Source organism: Myxine glutinosa, chromosome 12, assembly GCF_964187855.1.
Source record: "Myxine glutinosa chromosome 12, kmMyxGlut1.1, whole genome shotgun sequence".
Taxonomy (NCBI): domain Eukaryota; kingdom Metazoa; phylum Chordata; class Myxini; order Myxiniformes; family Myxinidae; genus Myxine; species Myxine glutinosa.
The window spans coordinates 78,819,709-78,841,242 of NC_136272.1; the positions used below are offsets into that span (position 1 = coordinate 78,819,709).

At 43.4% G+C, this 21,534-nt stretch overlaps 2 protein-coding genes across 4 annotated transcripts in view; one reads left to right on the forward strand and one right to left on the reverse strand.

The window, feature by feature from the left end:
• Positions 1–21,534, forward strand: part of LOC137418823 (zinc finger E-box-binding homeobox 1) — a 139,153-nt gene that overhangs the window by 91,386 nt on the left and 26,233 nt on the right. For all 3 annotated transcript variants that reach the window (XR_013620948.1, XM_068104958.2, XM_068104959.2), the window contains exons 7-8: positions 6,007–8,324; positions 8,475–8,634. Coding sequence is in view for 2 of the 3 variants with exons in the window: in XM_068104958.2 (XP_067961059.1) it covers positions 6,007–8,324; positions 8,475–8,634 (2,478 nt within the window). In the remaining variant the exon portion in view is untranslated. The remainder of the gene's footprint in view (positions 1–6,006; positions 8,325–8,474; positions 8,635–21,534) is intronic.
• Positions 15,308–21,534, reverse strand: part of LOC144888467 (uncharacterized) — a 790,732-nt gene continuing 784,505 nt past the window's right edge. Inside the window, exon 3 of the mRNA XM_078766380.1 lies at positions 15,308–15,976. Coding sequence (XP_078622506.1) covers positions 15,308–15,976 — 669 coding nt within the window. The remainder of the gene's footprint in view (positions 15,977–21,534) is intronic.

The window sequence follows — 21,534 nt, forward strand, 5'->3', positions numbered from 1 at the left end:
TGTCCTTACTGTCTGGATACAGTTATGTGATACCTCCACTTCCTTCCTCTTTGAGGACACTAACTCCTGGCACATGACATCTGCATGACTTGGTGGTCAAATCATTGGACACTTGGACCTGACTCTTATCTTGCTGGACACCTGCGTGGGCTATTTTGTCATGGGTTTGCTCACAAGTGCAATTTAATTATATTAAAACTGCCACCTCAGTGCAGTTCCAGCAGGGGGTGCTGGATGGTAGGAAATGTCTTCCTTCAACTGGTGATGTAAACCTGACATCCATGGAGGGTATATGTTGAGGAGAGTTTTTTTCTCTCTACAAGAGTGAGGCTCATTGAAGAGTAAGGTTAAATTAATAGTGGGGCAATAATTGAGCACAAGCAGCAAGGGGATAAAACGAGCAGGAAAGGAAGAAAAAGAAAGAGAGGGAGAGAGAGTTGTTTATATATTTAATATATAGATGGTCCTTTAATGAAAAACAAGGGATGAGAAAAAGTTGCAAATTTTATTATGGGACTATAAGTATTTATCATTATGCCACTTAAATTGATCATTTTTCTTGTCGTTTACAATCCTTGTACTTTTTCTTCTCTCCTTGGTTTGTGCCTTACAATCCACCAAGGCCTCTCCTGGACTGACAATATAGCAAAGCTGGTCTCCAAAGCTAGCCCCTTCAAGTCATTTCCTTGGAAAAAAAATCAGAACAACTCACAGCCTAACAAGTCTTTGGTCCATAAATAAATAGACTATTGCTTACCCTTATGGGCTGGCACCCCAGCATCACATCTGTCTCACCTAGATTCTGTGGAATCTAAAGCTCTCAACATTATTGGCATCTCCCATGATGGGGCTTAAGCACAAGGTCTATTGCTCTCACATCACAGACAGGTCAGCGACCTCTAGTTTTCTTTTTTTTTAAACCACTTCTGCTGTCTATCTCCCTTTGCTCTTTCTGCCCTCTGGCCCTCCACAGCTTCCCCACGCCGCATGCATTCTTCCAGTAACCCCTTCCTTGTAAAACTTCCAAAAATCCAGGCTGACTGCACACCTCTTCTCTTGTTCCTTTTTTCTTCTGTATATGGAACGTCCTTCTAGTGGGTGTTCTATTCTTACCCATAGTCCTTTTTACCCCCATTAACCTTACCTCATCTAACCCTCTTACCTGCAGGTTACTGTATTTTCTCCCCTCCTCTATTTCCCTTTTTCCTGTTCATTCACTTGTTTGTGTCCAACTGGTGCCCAATTACTGTCAGTTTATTGCCTTTTCACTCCCCGTCACCGAGCTCCTCCATGAGCCTCAATCGTGAAAACAAAATATATATATCTAAAAAGGATGTATGTCAGGTGATACAGTTGGAGAAGCAAGTGAAAAAAAAAACGACATCTCACTCATCCACAATGCCTGTATGAGTGTTCTGAGATTGCATATCTTGCTCTTCTGGATAAAAAAAACGATACCCTTAAAATGAGTGCCGTACTTATACAATCACATAGCTCGTTACCATACAACTGTTGTCTTTAAATCAGACCAATTGCTCATCTGCCAGTATCCGGAAACCATGCACATCAGCACTTGATGCATGCACGACATGCTGAGAATTCATTGAAAGGCATGCAAGAGCAGGAAAATCATCCATTGGTGGGAAGGTTACATTGGACCATTGAGTTACATTGGCACGATCAGCACGGTATTCCTTGTTAGGTCAATGGGGAACAGGGCTGCTAGAATTGATTAATCACTGTGGGTCGCAGAGTTGGTTGCTAGAGAATTGGCAGGGCACTGTACAGTTACAGTTCAAGTTCTGTGAAGCTCGAGCCAGCTGAGCCATGGTTGGATCCCAGCAATAGGTACTGAGCTGGCTACAGACGCAGTTACTAAAGTGTGTATTGCAGCATTTTAAATAGTGCAAATGTTGTGAGCTGTTGCTTAGAGGTGAAACTCTGTTGATTTAAGGGGAGCCATTATGGAGGAGTCTCATTATGGAGGAGAAACAACAACCAGCCTGGTGTTGACTTAGCGGTTAGGGTGCCGGCTTGGGATCCTAGGATCCTGGGTTCGAATCCCGGTCGATCGCTGAATTAACGCCAGGGGGGTTGACTCAGCCTGTCATCCTTCCGAGGTCGGCAAATTGAGTACCAGCTTGCTGGGATGAATGATCACGGTGTGTACCCCGATTTAGAATAGGTACACCGTATCCCTGCGCATCGTAAGAGTGTGACCAAGGGTTGGCGTCAGGAAGGGCATCTGGCCATAAAAACATTGCCTCAAACAGGGAACCATGATTGTCATGGGGCCCGCAAGGCTAACCCCCACTCTAGCGGGGAAAATGGCCTTAAAACGATCATTCATTCATTCATTCATTATGGACATCTGTGACTGTCTCCTGAATTGTGTATGCATTGCAATCAACACCATCTTTCGACCTCTTTGGCCCACGACATACAACTGCCTTCTTTTATCCTTGTTTATTATCCATGACATACAGTCGTGGCCAAAAATATTGGCACCCTTGCACTTTTTTCAAATAATGCACCATTTCTTCCAGAAAATTGTGGAAATAAAAAAAATATTTTGGTATCCACATACGTATTTCTTTGGATTGCAGTGGAACAAAACGAGAAAAGTTGAAAAAATTACTAAATCTTAGCTTATTTTACACAGAAATCCTAAAATGGCCCGGACAATATTATTGGCACCTTTCAGAAGCTGTCAGAGGGAATTAGGTTTCAAACAAGTGATTCTCCTTTACTTTGGAATTGAACTCACCTGTGGTGAGTTGCAGGTGCCTGCAATATAAAAATAAATAGCACCGCAAAGCGGGCGTAACCCCTCAGCCCATGCATGGTGGAAACCAATTTCAAGATGGCTGCCGTAGCGGCCATATAAAAAAATCGCAGCGCGCCCATTTTCAAAAGGAACCTTCCTCTACTCAACCCCAACACACACTGCAAAAATGAATTTAATCGGACAAGCCGTTCTGCTTGAAATTGACGGAAACCAAAAGTTGACGGATGCCCGGACGACGCCCGTGACGACAATACCCCTTCGCCCAATTTGGGCTGAGGGGTGATCAGTCATTCAACCAGCTTGAATGAGAAAAGTAGTTATTCTGCTGTTTTGTGTCACTGTGTGTCACAAATGTCACTGTCACAATGAGCATGGAGAAAAGAAAGAAAACCAGATAATTGTCTGAGGAGGTCAGACACAAGATTGTAGCCAAGCAGGGACAATCTCAAGGCTACAAGTCCATCTCCAGAGACCTTGATGTTCCTGTATACACTGTACGCAATGTTATCAGGAAGTTTAAGCCCCATGGTACTGTAGCCAACCTCCCTGGACGTGGCTGCAAGAGAAAACTTGATCAAAGATTGCAGCGAAGGATTGTTTGAATGGTGGAGAAAGCACCTCGATCAACTGCCAAACAGATTCAAGCTGACCTTCAGACATAAGGTACGACAGTTTCAACTGGCACCGTCCGTCACCAACTCAATTAATGGGGGTTCTATGGTAGGACCCCACTGCTGAGGGAGAGACATAAGAAAGCCCAAATGGAGCTTGCCAAAACACACCTGAACAAGCCAAAATCCTTCTGGGAAAATGTCCTGTGGACAGATGAGACCAAATTAGAGCTTTTTGGGAAAGCACATCATCTCTATGTTTACAGAAAACAAAATGAAGCCTTCAAAGAAAAGAACACATTCCCTATAGTCAAACATGGAGGAGGTTCAGTGATGTTTTGGGGTTGCTGTGCTGCATCTGGCACTGGGTGCCTTGAATGTTTGCATGGCATCATGAAATCAGGAGATTACCAAGGCATTTTGGAGTGCAATGTTCAACCCAGTGTCAGAAAGCTGGGTCTCCGTCGAAGGTCATGGGTCTTGCAGCAGGACAATGACCCAAACACACTTTTAAAAAGTACCCAGGAGTGGTTCAAGACAAAATGCTGGACTGTTCTGAAGTGGCCAGCAAAGAGTCCAGATCTAAATCCCACTGAACACCTGTGGGTAGATCTGAAAATAGCAGTTGGGAGAAGGCACCCTTCAAATCTGGGAGAACTGGAACAGTTTTCACAAGAAGAGTGGGCCAAACTGCTAGTAGAGAGGTGTAGGAAGCTCCTCCATGGCTATAGGAAGCGCTTCACTGCAGTTATTTTGTCCAAAGGCTACCAAATACTTTGTGCTGCCAAATATTAAGTCGAGGGTGTCAATAATTTTGTCAATGCCATTTATTTTTATTTCTGATTTAAAAGGATATATTAAGTTCTGAATCACAAACAAAGGTTCTGTAATATTAACATTGAAATAAAGAATTGTGGAGACAAAATACTTTTATCAATTTCAACTTGTTTTTAGAGAAAATCGTGAGTTATTTGAAAAAAAGTGCAAGAGTGCCAATATTTTTAGCCACGACTGTATTTGTTCTGCCTCGTGTAGCCTTGACGACACCACAGCTCATTACATCACATTGCATCTCAGCTACAGCTTGATTCATTGTCTCCTGTCATTCCTAATATCTTTTTCCAGTGACCAGGATAGTGCATTACTTGGACGTGTGACCATTAAGGACATTTTTCCAGCCTACCACTACTTAACCAGACTTGGTAACACAATGACTAGCATGTCCGCTTTGAGTGTGGGAGGTTGGTGGTTCGATTCCGATCCTGATTTAGTTGTTGTGCCAGATACAATAATAAAAAACTAGAGCGAAGTCGATGGTGTACCATTAACAAATCCCCATTCCTCCCACCTAAAACAAAGTTGAAAGATGGCAAAAAGGTCCACCAGGAATGAGCCAATATCAAATTTTCTGTTTTGAACTCTGTGATCCTAAGTTCCCACCTCTTGGGACATGAACCAGGGATCAAATGTAAAAACAATCATTACACATTTCATGTGTTCCCCAGTCTTGATATCACATATAAAGTTTCATTAAAAAATGTGCCCATAATTGCATTTGTGGATATTTGACCTGTGGCCAAAAATGTTACCGCTCACATCTTTCTTGCCCTGTGGTGATAATAACTACCAGGTTTGGTAAATGAATTCCATAACCGTTTAGGAGGAGATAGCTTGATGGACGGACAGACAGACAGAGCCAATTACAATATCCCCCTGTTGTTTTGTGGGTTTTTTTAAGCGTGGGGATAATAAAGGATGCGTGCTGCTTCCTTGTTGCTCAGCATTTAAAGGATAGAACATGGACAAACTCCATACATAGGTTGGAATCCACAGGGAAGAGGAAATTTCTCCATAATTGCCTCACTGAGTGAAAAGCCATAAACTTGGCATCACCAGTATCTAGATTCTAGAGGATCCCTGGAAGTTCCATTACTTCCAGCAAGCCCGGCAGCTGAGCCTGTCTGGGATAAGTCCGGTGTAGTCTCATGTATTTGTCTGCAAGTGTGTGTGTGTGATTTGTGTTGTAGCTCCTCCATCAAGCTTTAGATCATGTTAAAAACATAGTCTGCCATTACACTCATCAAATTAAATGCGGTATATACACTACCAGCCAAAAGTTTAGGTACACCCAACATAATGTGTTTAATGTGCAAAATGAACATAAGATGTGAACAAAACTCTTACTGAAGATATATCTTGCTTATCTACTGATAATATATTTTCTTGTTATTTTATTGCAATTGAATTATATACTTGAACACTGTAGAACACAAATCGCCTTCCTGGTACTTTCAAAAGCCTTTATTTAGCAGTACCTGGGATAAAATATTATGCCATTTTCATCATTTCAGCCAATCAAATTTGCTGCTCACTCTCTCAGCGTTGGGGAATATCGAAATTCAGACAAAATGGTGGCTCATACGAAATATAGATCATGCTCGGAAATACAATAAGCAAGAGTTGTACAAGACCTTTCCCAGGTCCTTTTTTTTTTCAAAAGACTGCGCGGTGTAAGGTGTTTTCTGAACTCTCTAGTTATATGAGGGAATTATGACTGCTATTTTGTAAAATATCAATCCTCACTCCCATGATCATGTGCCTTTGCAGGAGAGAAACCCTATGAATGTCCAAATTGCAAGAAAAGATTTTCACATTCTGGATCCTACAGCTCCCACATCAGTAACATGAAGTGCACTCCTCAGACACCCACGGCTGATACCACTGCACCTGCATCCACAATCAATGGTCAACTACCATTGCATTTACCGGCTGAGATCCTCACGGCACAAGTCCAGTCCCATGTTGCTCTTAAATCTGAAACCCCATTACCTGCTCTAACTACCACCGTAATGCCACGCTGTATAAAAACGGAGACAGTGTCTGCCATTGTCTCTGTGGCTCCGCCTCCACCCACTGTGCCTCTCCGTGTACTACCTGTGCAGACAATATCTGGGATGGCCACACGGCCTATTGCCACTGCGCAAACTTGCCTCACTGTTAATCTTCAGCCGTTGGGAGCAGGGCAACAGACTGTTGTTATTGGGGAAGGTGGAAGTGTTCCCCTACTTCGTTCAGTCACTCCCATCCACGTCTCCTCAGTTGGTCTTCAACAATTGCCGGTGACAACATACACGTTAGCATTTGCATCAACCCCACTTCCTGGCACCGTGAAATCAACAGTGGAATTTTCCGAGGTGACTTCAAAGTCGATGCCACTGATACAACAATCTGGTGTCACCAAAGTGGAAACAGTTACCATTGATGGTTGTGTCCTGCTTCCTCAAGAAATAACTGCAGTAAATGGCCTCCTGGGTGTTTCTGCACAGCTGCTGAATGGTAAAAAGACTCTAACTGCATCACCATGTGGTATTTCAGGACCAGTGACTAACTCTGGCACTTCGGTTGCAAATCCCATGGCCTTGATGAACCCAGGTGTTGTGGGGATTGTTGCAAACAATACTAATAACGCAAATAATGTGTTAAAAGTAGTCCAGAATGTGGCAGTGACATCCCAGCCTATGCTTATCTCACCACAGCCGAATGAGTGTGCTAAGAAGACTGCCGATGCAAAGGAAACAGCCAACTGCAACTCTCAAGAGAGTGAAGTTGTGGACAATGATGTGGAAAAGATTCCTGAAGTAATTCCAGCACCTATTCCAATCAATATTGCTTCTTCAGAGCCTGCTGTGCCAACCATCTCAAAGTCTTTAGTACACTGCCCATCGGAATTGACTGATGATAAACAGGGATCAGAAGTTGAAGACCTTAGCCAACCAGCTGCAACTCCGGGTGGGCAGGAAGGAGTAGATGGGGGAGTAACTAGACATAAATCTCCCCTGTGCTGCGCTACAACTCGGGATAAAGCGATGTCAGATCTAGTGGGATTGGTTAGAGACCTCTTGGCAGTGCTCAAGGCCCTCCATGCCCGTCTTAGTAGTGAAGATGGAGCTATGAGCTTGGCTTTGGGCAACGAGTTGTTGGGTATGGTCGCTGACATGGAGGAAGATGATGTGAATAGGGATGCGGAGGACGAAGAGTGTGCGAATGAGGGGCGACCTGGGATGGACGATACAGGGATGCGTCGAGGAAGACTTGGAGTCCACCAGCTTTCAGGATTCATTGCCAAACTGTTGGAGCAGGTACACACAGAACTTCCGATGGAGACAAGGGAGAGCCTTGATAAAATAGCTCCATGTGAAGAACAATGTGTAATTGATGGGTGCGGAAAGTCTGTAGCAGTTTCTCAAGGTGGCTCTGCAGGCTGCAGGTGGCCTTCTACCATGGAAGAATTTCCACTGGATCTTTCACTGCCAAAGGCAAGGAAACCTCAAGTGGAGGAAAGTGACAATCAAGAGGAGAAAGAGCAGCAGGCAAAAATAGAGGATGTTGACAAAGAGAAGTGTGTCGAAAAATCATATCAGGCCAATATCGATGCCGAATCAATGGAAACCACAGAAGAGAAATATCAAAAAGGCGAGGAAGAAGTCGAAAATAAGAATGACGTTGAAGCACTTGAGATAAAATCATCAAATCTTTCTTTACAAACTGTAATGCCAGAGAACACTAAAGGACCAGAATTAGTGGATATTAAGACTGAAGGGACTCCTCACCAAAGAATCGTCACCACTACTGGAGAATCAGTGACAACTCAGGCTGAGGGGCTTTGCTTGACAGTTCCCCAACCTCCCCTGCAGGAAACCGCTATCAATGTAGCACTTCTAGATGGTACCCCTCTCATTGTCACCTTTGTCTCCACCGGAGGCTTCAACGAAGTGCAGACTGCAGGTGGGAGCATTGGAGTTAAAAGATCGACTGGTGCAGGACCTATTGCCGTAATACCCAGCCTCACCTACAACTGCACTCCCAGCACGGCTCCTGTGTCCATTGCACCTGCTCCTATGTCCATTTCTGCAGCAAGAAAGGAGGTTTGTGGAGGGAGTGGGAAATGTTCGGACAGGGTTTGAAAAGGTGGAAGAGATCTTTGACATCATGTTATGGTATTTGAGTGACTAACACCTCGTTTCATCAAATTGTAATTCTTATATGGCGGTGATTCATCCGTTCCTGTGCAACAGACTCAGTGCCTGAGTGAATCAGTGGTTGAAGGACAAAGTGAACCAGAGGGCACACAAGCAAAGATCTGCAGAGGCGAGACTCCGAACTACGCTTGTGATCTCTGCGATAAAACCTTCCAGAAGAGCAGCTCATTGATTCGTCACAAATATGAGCACACAGGTGTGTTTCCAGAGCACTTTGCCCATTTATAATCTTGGTTAGTGAGACCTCTCCTTTGAGCAGTATTTTCTGTAAGTCACATCAGTCTGTTTTGTTTTTCCTCTGAGAGGTTTATACAAAGTACCTGTCAATGTTCATACAAAGTTAAAGTTTTGCATTTCACTTCATTGTAACCCATGACAGACTTAAATAAATGTTTGTACAATTTGAATGTGGTTTAGTGTAGAGTCGTGGGTTTCAGCATAGAAGAGAATTCTCACATGTCAGTATATAAATGATCCTTTCATACTGTCGCATGGATGGCAGCTGTTTCACTGGAACGCAATACAATCCCGATGGCTATCGTATCATGCAGTACTTTGCACAAAGATAGCCAATGAAAAACTTTTCTTCACAGGTCTACACTGAGTGGTTGCCACAGGCCTGTAAACTGGTGGTGCTGGTCATTTGTCAAACACAGTTACAATATCTTAAACAACCAGGGATCCCGAGTGAACCTGATTGTTTGTTCGACAAAATGTCTGCAGTCAAGAGGCATGCAACATTCCTTAAGAAATAAATAATGTATTGCACAAGGACAAAGATAAAACAATTCATGCTAAATAAAAGCACCAGAAATTAATCATTCTCCCAAAGGCACCACACACACAAGCACTCCCAATACCCAGGAGGTGTTTAAAGGAGAAGACAAGTGCCAGTCTGTTATGTAACCAAAGAGCAGGATAGCACACAGCAAGCGGGAGAAGACAGCTGCAGGCAAAAGTAGCAGATGGAGAAGACACGGTGGACCGAAAAGACCATGACTGTACAAGAATGTACTGCAGGCAGAATATAACCGCACCCTCCACATCTCCTTCCTCGTTAATGGCAACTTTATTCGGCTCCTCCAATCATGGGTGTTAATTCTCCTCCCACGGCAATCATCTTTGGTGGCCGTAAGGAACCATGATATCCCACCCCCTATTGCTCCCACACCCGCCCTCTGCATATTGTGCTTCTTCCCACTGCACTCCCTGGGAATCACCTGGGTGGACAGAAAGCGAAGAGATGAGACAGCCTATCCAAGCTTTTTCTAAAAGTCCAACCTCATGTCGACCTTGCAGGCAACATTTTACATTGACCTTTTCTTTAAACAAGCACTCAATACAAGGTACGAAGTTCTAAATCAAAACGTGAATATATATATATATATATATATATATAAAACCACCTTTAGAGGCCATTTTTCCCTGCAAGTGGGGGTTGGCCTTTTTCGGGAACTGTGGTTGTTGTTGTTTTTCGGTCCCCTTTTTGAAGCAATGTTTTACGGCCGGATGCCCTTCCTGACGCCAACCCTTTTTGCCGCCTTTAACGACAAGCAGGGAATTACCAGTGAACTGGTACTCAATTAGCCGACCTCAGAAGGATGACAGGCTGAGTCAACCCCCCTGGCGTTAATTCAGCGATTGACTGGGATTCGAATCCAGGATCCTAGGATCCTAAGCCGGCACCCTAGCCGCTAGCCCAACACCAGGGACAAATATATATATACTAGCGGGGTCACCCGTGGGAATCCCACGGGCATGGATGTGTGTGACATTTCGACATATTGAGTTATATGCTGCACATTCATTTTTACAAAATGGTTACTGGCAAGTCATCAGATCCAGAAATGGTGTGAATTTAGTTATTTCACATAATATGTGACCCCTCACTCCTCTCCACCTGACACTCTCCTGTCTCCACCTGACACTCTCCTGTCTCCACCTGACACTCTCCTCTCTCCACCTAGCACTCCTCTCCTCTCCAAACCCTCACATCCCTCTCCTTTCCAATCCCTCACCTCTCCAATCCCTCACACTCCTCTCCTCTCCAATCCTTCACACGCCTCTCCAATCGCGCCTCACACTCCTCTCCAATCGCGCCTCACACTCCTCTCCAATCGCGCCTCACACTCCTCTCCAATCGTGCCTCACACTCCTCTCCAATCGTGCCTCACACTCCCCTCCAATCACTCCTCTCCAATCGTGCCTCACACTCCTCTCCAATCACGCCTCACACTCCTCTCCAATCGTGCCTCACACTCCTCTCCAATCGCGCCTCACACTCCTCTCCAATCGCGCCTCACTCGCCTCTCCAATCGGCTTTCCCCGTCTCGTTTCTCTCCTTTTTCTCCCGTCTCGTTCTTTTTCTTGCTCCAAATCGGCCCGTCGGAATCGGAAATCGGCCCGTCTCGCCCGTCGGCCCGTCGGAATCGGAAATCGGCCCGTCTTGCTTTTGTGCTTGTGCGTAAATAAATTGTGTTCATGACACCATTTCTGGTGTTGGGCTAGCGGCTAGGGTGCCGGCTTAGGATCCTGGGTTCGAATCTCGGTCGATCGCCGAATTAATGCCAGGGGGGTTGACTCAGCCTGTCATCCTTCCGAGGTCGGCTAATTGAGTACCAGTTCACTGGTAATTCCCTGTTTGTCGTTGAAGGCGGCAAAAAGGGTTGGCGTCAGGAAGGGCATCCGGCCGTAAAACATTGCTTCAAAAAGGGGACAAAAAAACAACAACTACCACGGTCCCCGAAAAGGCCAACCCCCGCTTTGCGGGGAAAAATGGCCTCTAAACGGTGGTTTTTACACCATTTCTGGATCTGATGACTTGCCAGTAACCATTTTGTAAAAATGAATGTGCAGCATCTAACTCAATATGTCGAAATGTCACACACATCCATGCCCGTGGGATTCCCACGGGTGACCCCGCAAGTTTGCATTGACGTTCGTCGATGGACTCGTTCGCCCGTCTCATTCGTTTTCTTGCTGCATCCTGTTCAAGTCTGCGTTCTTCATCGATCGTCTCATTCATTTTGGAAATAGAAGTTTCCACGCAGCGCATGAATTGTCACGATCCTCAAGAGGAATTTGTCTCGTAATCATCAAATGATAAATGGCAAGTAAATTATATTGTGGAAAATTAAAGATTTCAAATAAACCTATTTAAAGTGTATTCGCACATAACTAATTTTAAAAAACGAAGAAATATCTCTCGGTAATTTCCTGAAACATATTTTACTTCCGGCTAATAATGTTGAATTAAATAAAAACGAAGAAATATATGTCGGCATCATTGTTGACGTTTTTGTGACGACTGTCATCAAACGAAAAAGTAATATATCTTAACGGAAAAGCAAAAGCGAATTTTTAATATATATCGACACGTTGCCGTCGGTGTCATGTTGGGCGGTGTATGATACACCATGACGCGATTTTTAAAAATATATCTCTGCATTTTCCCGCGTGTGTGGAATGTTCTCAATTATTGCTGACACCGAGTCCAAAACCATCGATAAAAATGAAATCATATGGTGAGTTAGATTGGAGATAAAGGCGTGAGAGAGACTCAATGGCCTTGAAGTTGAAGTTACAGGCGTTTGAGAATTCATTTCGTTCTATAAACGGCAACTTTCATTGGATTTCCTTCCCGTTTTTTTTCAACCGAGTCGAAAACTATGTTAGCGACTGTGAAAAATGAAATGATATATCGAATTTTTAATATGTATCGACACGTTGCCGTCGGTGTCATGTTAGGCGGTGTATGATACACCATGACGCGATTTAAAAAAATATATCTGCATTTTCCTGCATGTGTGGAATGTTCTCAATTATTGCTGACACCGACTCTAAAACCATCGATAAAAATGAAATCATATGGTGAGTTAGATTGGAGATAAAGGCGTGAGAGAGACTCAATGGCCTTGAAGTTACAGGCATTTGAGAATTCATTTCGTTCTATAAACGGCAACTTTCATCGGATTTTCTTCTCGTTTTTTTTCAACCGAGTCTAAAACTATGTTAGCGACTGTGAAAAATGAAATGATATATCGAATTTAAAATAGATATCGACACATTGCCGTCGGTGTCATGTTGGGCGGTGTATGATACACCATGACGCGATTTTAAAAAATATATCTCTGCATTTTCCCGCGTGTGTGGAATGTTTGTGGAAAATTAAAGATTTCAAATAAACCTATTTAAAGTGTATGCGCACATAACTAATAAAAAAAACGAAGAAATATCTCTCGGTAATTTCCTGAAACATATTTTACTTCCGGCTAATATGTTGAATGAAATAAAAACGAAGAAATATATGTCGGCATCATTGTTGACGTTTTTGTGACGATTGTCATCAAACGAAATAGTAATATATCATAACGGAAAAGCAAAAGCGAATTTTTAATATATATCGACACATTGCCGGCGGTGCCATGTTGGGCGGTGTATGATACACCATGACGCGATTTTAAAAAATATATCTCTGCATTTTCCCGCGTGTGTGGATTGTTCTCAATTATTGCTGACACCGAGTCTAAAAGTAAAACCATCGATAAAAATGAAATCATATGGTGAGTTAGATTGGAGATAAAGGCGTGAGAGAGACTCAATGGCCTTGAAGTTACAGGCCTTTGAGAATTCATTTCGTTCTATAAACGGCAACTTTCATCGGATTTTCTTCCCGTTTTTTTTCAACCGAGTCTAAAACTATGTTAGCGACTGTGAAAAATGAAATGATTTATCGAATTTGATTTGAAATAAAACTGGGGGAGAGCAAGACACCACGGGCCTACAAAACAGGACTCAAAGCTATGCGAGTTAATAAAATGGTGGATATTTGTTTATAGCCACTCCCAGAATGGGTGGAGCTATGGGTGGAGCTACTCTGCAAACCGAGTAAGCCACACCCCGGACAGACACCCAACAGATAGACAGACAGACAGACAGAATCATCTACGGCTATTATAATATAGATATATACATATATATATATATATATATATATATATATATATATATATATATATATATATATATATATATATATATATATATATATATATATATATATATATATATATACACAGTGCATTCAGAAAGTATTCAGACCCCTTCACTTTTTTCACATTTTGTTATGTTGCAGCCTCATGCTTAAATCGTTTAAATTCATTTTTCCCCTCATCAATCTACACTCAATACCCCATAATGACAAAGAGAAAACAGGATTTTAGAAAGCTTTGCAAATTTATGAAAAAGAAAAAACTGAAATATCACATTGACATAAGTATTCAGACCCTTTGCTATGACACTTGAAATTTAGCTCAGGTGCCTCCCATTTCTCTTGATCATCTTTGAGATGTTTCTACACCTTGATTGGAGTCCACCTGTGGTAAATTCAATTGATTGGACATGATTTGGAAAGGCACACACCTGTCTATATAAGGTCTCACAGCTGACAATGCATATCAGAGCAAAAACCAAGCCATGAGGTCGAAGGAACTGCCTGCCGAGCTCAGAGACATGCTCTGGAGGCATATCCCCAAAAGTGGCCTAGAAAAGGTGGTAGGGGTACACTCATGTTACAAGCTGGCAACAATGTTTTTCTGAAAGCCCAGACCTCTAGGAACCCAAAAAGTCTTGTTGCCAGCTTGGGAAATGGTTTGGACCAGATTTGTGGCCATTTTTCAAAATGGCCGCCTACATTTTTGGTGTTTTCTAATATTTGAGCTCTAGAACTTATATCTGGCTGTCTTAAAGGTCTCTAGGGTTATGACCTTATAACATATAGTCATACAACAATCCTCACCCAAATTGGGGTGCATGGCATATCTATAAGTGGTTTTATTGAAGCAAAAAGGCAAAAATATGCCTGAAAAACGCCTTCATTTTGATTTTTCCAAATCACTAAATTGCATACTGTGAAGTTGTTCTTTGGTCAATTTCTTTCAAAATAGTTTTAAAATTTGCCCAGATCCCTCCTCTTCATTAGCAAATCTTCAGGAATATACCCAAGTTCTCAGAAAATATGTTTTATGCATGATCAGCTACCCCTACCCCCTAAATCACAAAACGTGCCAATTTTCAATATTTCCAGATTCCAACCAATATCATTGTTGTATGACTTTTTCTCATCATGATAGGTCCAAATTAACTTACTCTATGTGATTAGGTGTTAATAAAAATTGAATTTCACACTTTAGTGAAAATCCAAGATGGCTGCCAAATGGCCATAGAATATTTGGTGGCGCGAGACCATAAGACTGCAATTTCATTCAGAGGCACTTCTAAAATGTTCCATTTATACTAAATATATGAGGCACTACTATTCTATAGGTCACATGTATGTGAAAGAGTCTTGATGAGTTGAAGATGTATTATTTTAGAGGGGGACTTTATGTAAAATTTATGTTTTATAACATTTGAATTTCAGGAAAGTAGTGTGGATTTGGAAGTGCCTTGTTTGCGGAGTATATTAGTTCCAACATAGCTGACAAACAAGGCACTTACATAAATGAAGACATAGAAGATTGTAAAATATAAGCTATATTATTTAATGTAAAACAAAAATAAACATACATAACTTGTATACATAATGCAAACATTATTATGTTACACTGATCCAAACAATACAAACGTCAATGCAATGCTTGCACCTTTAAACTAAACAAATATTTGGCACTGAATTAACAAAGTCATACCCAACAAGCTAATCTGGCTATTCATACATAAGTGACAGAATGTGGGATACAGTCATATCATAGACTAGTAATACATTGGTGGAACAGAGCTGAAGCAAGACTAGTTACATTACGTCAAATACAGCCAGCATAGTAACAATATGACATTATGGAATATACTCAAGTTTCCATGCATGTCGTCTAATCACTATCAGAGTCATTGAGGGGGTTCCTGCATAAGTCTGCACATTTGCATGCCAATGTGCACCGCAATCCATTTTTCCTACAGTTGCACCTGCCAGTTAGACATGGACGGGCCTTTGAGGTACATGCACACGTCGCAATTTTGACACATTCTGCTGTGAGCCCTTCCTTGGTCATGAGACGGGGCATCAGCTGGTTGTCCTCAAGGTACCAGCCGGATGTTGTTGGATTGAGGATTCCTGGATTTGGCACATTGGCATTTCGCCACACAAGGGCTTGATGATGTGCCCTTAAAATGTGCTGGTGCAATGCATCCTCTGTTGGTGGCATGTTCTCTGGCTTTTTACCAACTTTTCTGAATTGGGAACATCTCAGCGCCTGGATTTCCTTTGCGTCTCCTTTCGGGTTGTAAAGACGGCAGACAAACTCCTCAGCCTTTGCACAAATCTCTTCACTTGGAACATGTGCAACCCCTAGCTGGGAGAGTAGGTGAGGAACTTCACAAAATATTTTCCATGCTGCCTTCTTTGATATGCCTGTCACATGACTGGTGCTGTCACATTTCTCATTGAAATGCTCTGGCACAGTTACAGATCTGCTACTGCTTGACTTGACATCAGGTGCAATGGTCTTTTCGCCAGGTATGCTTCTTCGAAAGGCAGCAGACTGTGAGGCATGAAAGGAGCCTTGACCGTCAAGGGTCTCCTCTATGATGTCAATGTTATCATTAGCATATCTGATGTATCCTTGGTAGGTAGCTTGTGCAAAATTCAGGGGTATTATTGTGTTGTTTTGCTCAACATATCTGGCCAAGACAGAGTTTGCAAGGGCAGTGTCAGCTCTTCTTACAGTTTCATAACTAACACCATGTCCTGCAGCATGCATTAGTTGCACCAAGTCCTTGGACCTTGTTGCTTGGTGAACAGTGAGAGCTAGCCCTAGTTGCTTTGGTGTCTGCTTTCTGCCACCAGATGCCAAACATACTATGTCCTGTGCTATGCTCAAAATCCTTTTGCTTTCTCCATCATCATCACCTTCGGAGGTCCCTTCAGAATCTTCAAATATGCTGTCACAATCACACAGCAGGCGTAGGAAAATGTAAAGGCTTTCAGGAACCACCTTCTGTGCACTTTCAGTATTGATGTCTCCAATATCTGAGTGTCCTGGCATTGTCTTGATGTCATTTCTCATTTTGACTGCCACTCTGTAAAGCCAACTCAAGAGTTCCTTGTCCTTTGTTTCGGCTGAGAAAGATGGAATGTGCTGGGAGGTTTCATCAGAATCTTGTATCTCACTTTGTTCTAGCTCATCTGCCATCTCTGCTAAGTTCTGAACAACAATACCTGTTTGAATTAGTGGGAAGACTAGAAGTGAATCCTGTTGATTCATGGACTGTACAAAATCTGCCCTATCTCCTAATACCCTTTTGACTTTGTTCTTGAATGCTTTGTAACTCTGTCGGTCACATTGCTCCACACAGACACTGAAGTCTCTTCTCATCATGTAACAGTATTGGTGCCAGATGGTTTTCATGGTATAGATGTCTCCTCCAGACAGCCCAGCATCCACCTCCTCGATCATTTTGTTGAAACAAACATCTGGTGGATATTCTGGGCCTTCTTCTACCACAGTTGACTCAGACTTCCTCCTGAAGGTTACATAACAAGGAAGGTGGTACTTCCCTTCAGCAGCTATTAGGTCACTTATTCCTGCCAACCGGCATCTCATAATCTTGTTCTTTTGAGCATCATTTAGTATTCTGTCTGAGGTCTCTAAAGTGGCTACATTCCTCAATTGCTTTCCTGCCTTATCCTCCTGACAGAAAATACATTTGTCCCAGGACACTGAAGCAACTGATGCTCTAGAAGAGGGGCGAATGCATGTAGATGGTTGGTCACACGAGTCCTTTGCTTCCTTTTCATGCCGATTTTTCAGTCTCTCAATATGGTTGGCATGTGTAAACTTTGAATAACAGCCCCTGTGCCATACTATGTGTTCTTTTTCATCATCAAGGTCAATACTCTGTATTCTGTCAAGTGTTGAGATGTACTCATGGTCATGGTATTTCTGTCTCGTAATCACACAGTCTTTAAAGCGTTCGAGACCAACATCTGTGGGCTTGGTTGTCTTTTCATTTTTTCTGTTGCCTTGGCAAATGAGGCATGTGCTCCAGTCGATGTCCAGTGCAACTGATTCTCTCTTCCGTCTCCCGCCTATCACAGCTACAGGTTCCATCTTCATTCATATCTGGAAAGAGACAAAGACTATGTCTACCACAACACTGAAAGCTATTTACAGCACATGCAACAAGCAATATGTTATAGTACATTGTTAACACAACAATTATGTTAAAATGATGATTCGGGCAGGACCTGAGGAAGGATACAAAGGAAAGCATCATTATTGCAATATATTAAGTCTCAAAAATGTGTTGGTATCAAATGGTAGACTGCATTACCTTAACTTAACGTCATAATGTGAAATATTATATTTTATTGGCCATTTGGCAGCCATCTTGGATTTTCACTAAAGTGAAATTCAATTTTTATTAACACCTAATCACATAGAGTAAGTTAATTTGGACCTATCATGATGAGAAAAAGTCATACAACAATGATATTGGTTGGAATCTGGAAATATTGAAAATTGGCACGTTTTGTGATTTAGGGGGTAGGGGTAGCTGATCATGCATAAAACATATTTTCTGAGAACTTGGGTATATTCCTGAAGATTTGCTAATGAAGAGGAGGGATCTGGGCAAATTTTAAAACTATTTTGAAAGAAATTGACCAAATAGTGGGGGGACCAATGTTTTCCCGTTGAATTCAAATGTTAATTTGTGGACACTGGTTGGGTTGTCTTTAGGGATGATAGAAGTTGTAGAAAAAATATGTCTCCATTTTTTTCAAGTTCTTTATAGCGGCCATTTTGGATTATCAAAATGGCGTTTGTTGAAAACCGAAATTGTCATTATCTTGGCTTCTAAATGACCTAGAGTGTTAATTTTGGTGTCCAAATGTACATATTTGCGGATACTTAATCCAATAAACACACATTTATACACCTACATATGATCAAAAGGGTTCTTATGGCAGCCATCTTGGATTTTCACGCACTTATGCCAACACATATATATATTTTTTTCCATCATTTTCACTTCTAAATCACATAAAGGCTGGACTTTAGTGTTCAAATGTACACTTATAATGTCTTTGTGCAATATTTTTAGTTGGCAGTGTTCATTGTTACATTGAAGGATCTCCATCCTCCTCATCATCAGTGTTATCGATTCCCATGGGGCGCTCCTGACCCGTGTTACCACACACCTCTTCATCTGCCCCACACATACACATCTCAGAACAGTTGAGATGCTGAGACCTGCATGAGCAGTGAGACATGCATTGGGTCTTCTTGCAGTTACATTTGATTAGATGTGTGATGGCAGCTGGGGCTGGAGGGTCCTTGGTTGTGATGGGCACCAGCTGATCTCCTTCTGCTCTCCATCCATGTTCTGTTGGTTGTGGAAGCTGGGGGTCCGGTACATCAGCCTGATGCCACACCATGGCCTGGAAATGTGCACGAGCAATGGCTTCATGTAAAGCTCCCCGTGTTGGTGGCAGCTTCTGTGCCTCTAGCTGTTTCTTGGTAAACAGTCTCCACCTCAGCTTGCCCACATCCACAACTGTAGTACGAGGCTCATACAGCTGGCATACAAATGCCTCAATGTCACTTTCTGTGTCAGCTCTCAGCTCCTCAGAGGCCCCAAGGTCATGAAACGCAGATACCACCTCAACAGAGCACCTATTGAGGGCTTGCCAACATGTGAGCTTTCCCTTGCCGGCAAACCGACCAGTCTGGTCTGCTCCCGTGAATGCATGGAATCCTGGTAGGGCTGCAGCCTTCCTGACACCAAGTTCATGTACTATTGGTTCCAGTGAGATTTGCCTCTTCTTGTTCCCCACACCCGTGATGAAGTATGTGTCTTTGCATAGTTCATGGTACCGGTGGAGTGCTAGGATGAATACATCAGTATCAGGTGACTGAATGTACAGCTGTGTTGCACCTCTTCGGACGGCATCTAGACTGTGAAGAAAGATCCTCGTATCAGCCTCCTCCTGGGAGCTACGGAGATGCTGTACATCCATGCAGTTGGAGAAGACATCCTGCCTTGAAGTGACGATGAAGACCTTGGTAGTCCCCTCAAAGTGACACAGAGCTTTCTTTGCCAGATAGACAGTTAGCTCATCTTTGGTGTTGGTGTGCGACAGGAACTGTTTTGCTGTCAGTTTCCCAATCGGGGTGCTGTCTTGAACGTGGTAAGCAGTGGGCGGCTTGCCACCTTGGCGCCTCTCCCGTGTGGCCTCTTTCAGTGAATTTGGCAGATCATATCGGTCAAACACGAGGTGGACTTCATCATACCCGTTGGTCTTGCAGTCCAGTGTTGCATTGAAATGGCCAGCCCACTGGGCACATGTTTTGACCCATTGTGGCTTACCCATTGCTTGCACTAATGCCATGCCGTCTATGACAGTCACCTTCTTGGGAGGGGGTGGAGTATGTTCAGGATTGTCGTCGTCTGGCTGCTGACCAGTGCCAGTTGACTTCTTGGGTAGATCTTCTAGGATGCCCATGAGCTTGCTTTTGTCTGTGCATGGTAGTAGTGTCCCAGCCATTGCAAAGAGGGTTCGTGGAAGCGCGGTGAATTCATATTGACCTATGGCATCCTTCAAGTTGATCTCTGGTCGTGAGCGGGCCACAATCAGCATGCGCGCAAACAGTGACCTGTCGTCTTTCAGCTCTACAACCTTGTCTGCCAGTTTGTGCTTCACAGCTTTCCTGGCACTCTTCCACATCTTCAGTTTGACCTTTCCCATTCTGGCCCAAAGGTTGATTTCATTTGTGTTGATGCGCTCTGCAACAAACGTGTTATACGCTTTCTGACCAATCTCATCTTGGTTGCAGACATCCTTCTGTACTTCAGCTGGCATCACCACCTTGGTGATGATAGTCGTCAGGTCTTCACCCTCATGCGTCATGGGATTCATGGACTCTCTGATCACATTCTTCAGTCGACGAATGCTGTCTTCCTGCCGAGCCCAGACTGTGGTTGATAGGTCGTGGTGCTCCTTGCGTGTAGCTGATTGTGAGCCAGCCATCTGACGGGCTTCTTCAGCAAGCCTACTCAGCTCTGGTGCTGTCAGAAAGAACCTTTCGCGGGCACTGGCATTCTGGGTAATGCCCACAATACCCCCTGTCACCTTCATGATCCTGTTGATGTGCTCCAGTGCATGGTCCACACCTACAGCACAGAAGGGGATTTCATTCTTATGGACACTGAAGTTCCCATCCATGAACTCTTGGTAGATCCCTGGATCTGTCATCTTCAGGGCCTTCATCTCTGCAAGGTACCGGGGAGTCAGCCTGGCATATTTCTGTTTGTCATGTGCAAAGAAGTATATGCACATCTCATCCAGTGAAGACAGGTGAAGCTCAAATTGTCCATCACGGGTGGCACGGATGAATGTGTATATCAGCATTATCATCCGCATGTAGCGTCGCACAAACTTGAACAGTGGACTCTTGGCTTCTTTCCTCTCATCAAACTTTGCCATGGCCTCCAGGACTTCGTTTGACTCGAGGACAGCTAGCATGTTGTTCTGCGCGCTTGTCATCTCCTCTCGGTTGTGTAGATGACAGCTCTGGGCAACCTGTTGTGCTGACTGGGTACATGGGCCCCTCAGATGGGGATGCTCTTGGAAGAATTCGTCCACATAGAGGTCGAAGAGGGCTTGGACAGTGGTGATGTGGGCCTCCAAAGCCCTCTTCATGTGCTTGGCTTCCAGTATTTGTCTGGTCGTTGTTGGGCCATAGATATCAGCCTCAGACCAAGCCTCGTCAAGACCACTGTCCTCTATGGCATTCCCAGCAGCCCTCAGTGCAGCCATCACAGTGTGCATCTCCCCTAGTCGCAGTACCCACTTGCCTTTGCAGTCATCTCTGGTCATCTCCAGCTGTTTGGCTCGCTCATACAGGGCCATGTCTAAGGTGATCACTGTCTTCCTATCGGGACCCATGACCATGCAGTTGATTTGCTGTGTCTGTTTCAAGACTGTTATCAGTGTTTGCCATTCATGGGCTGGTGCTGCTACCAATGGCAGGGCGTTGACCTCTGTCAGAGGCTTCGAAGAGGAGAGCAGTGAGTTGTAGGCTGTCCAAGTTGGGAT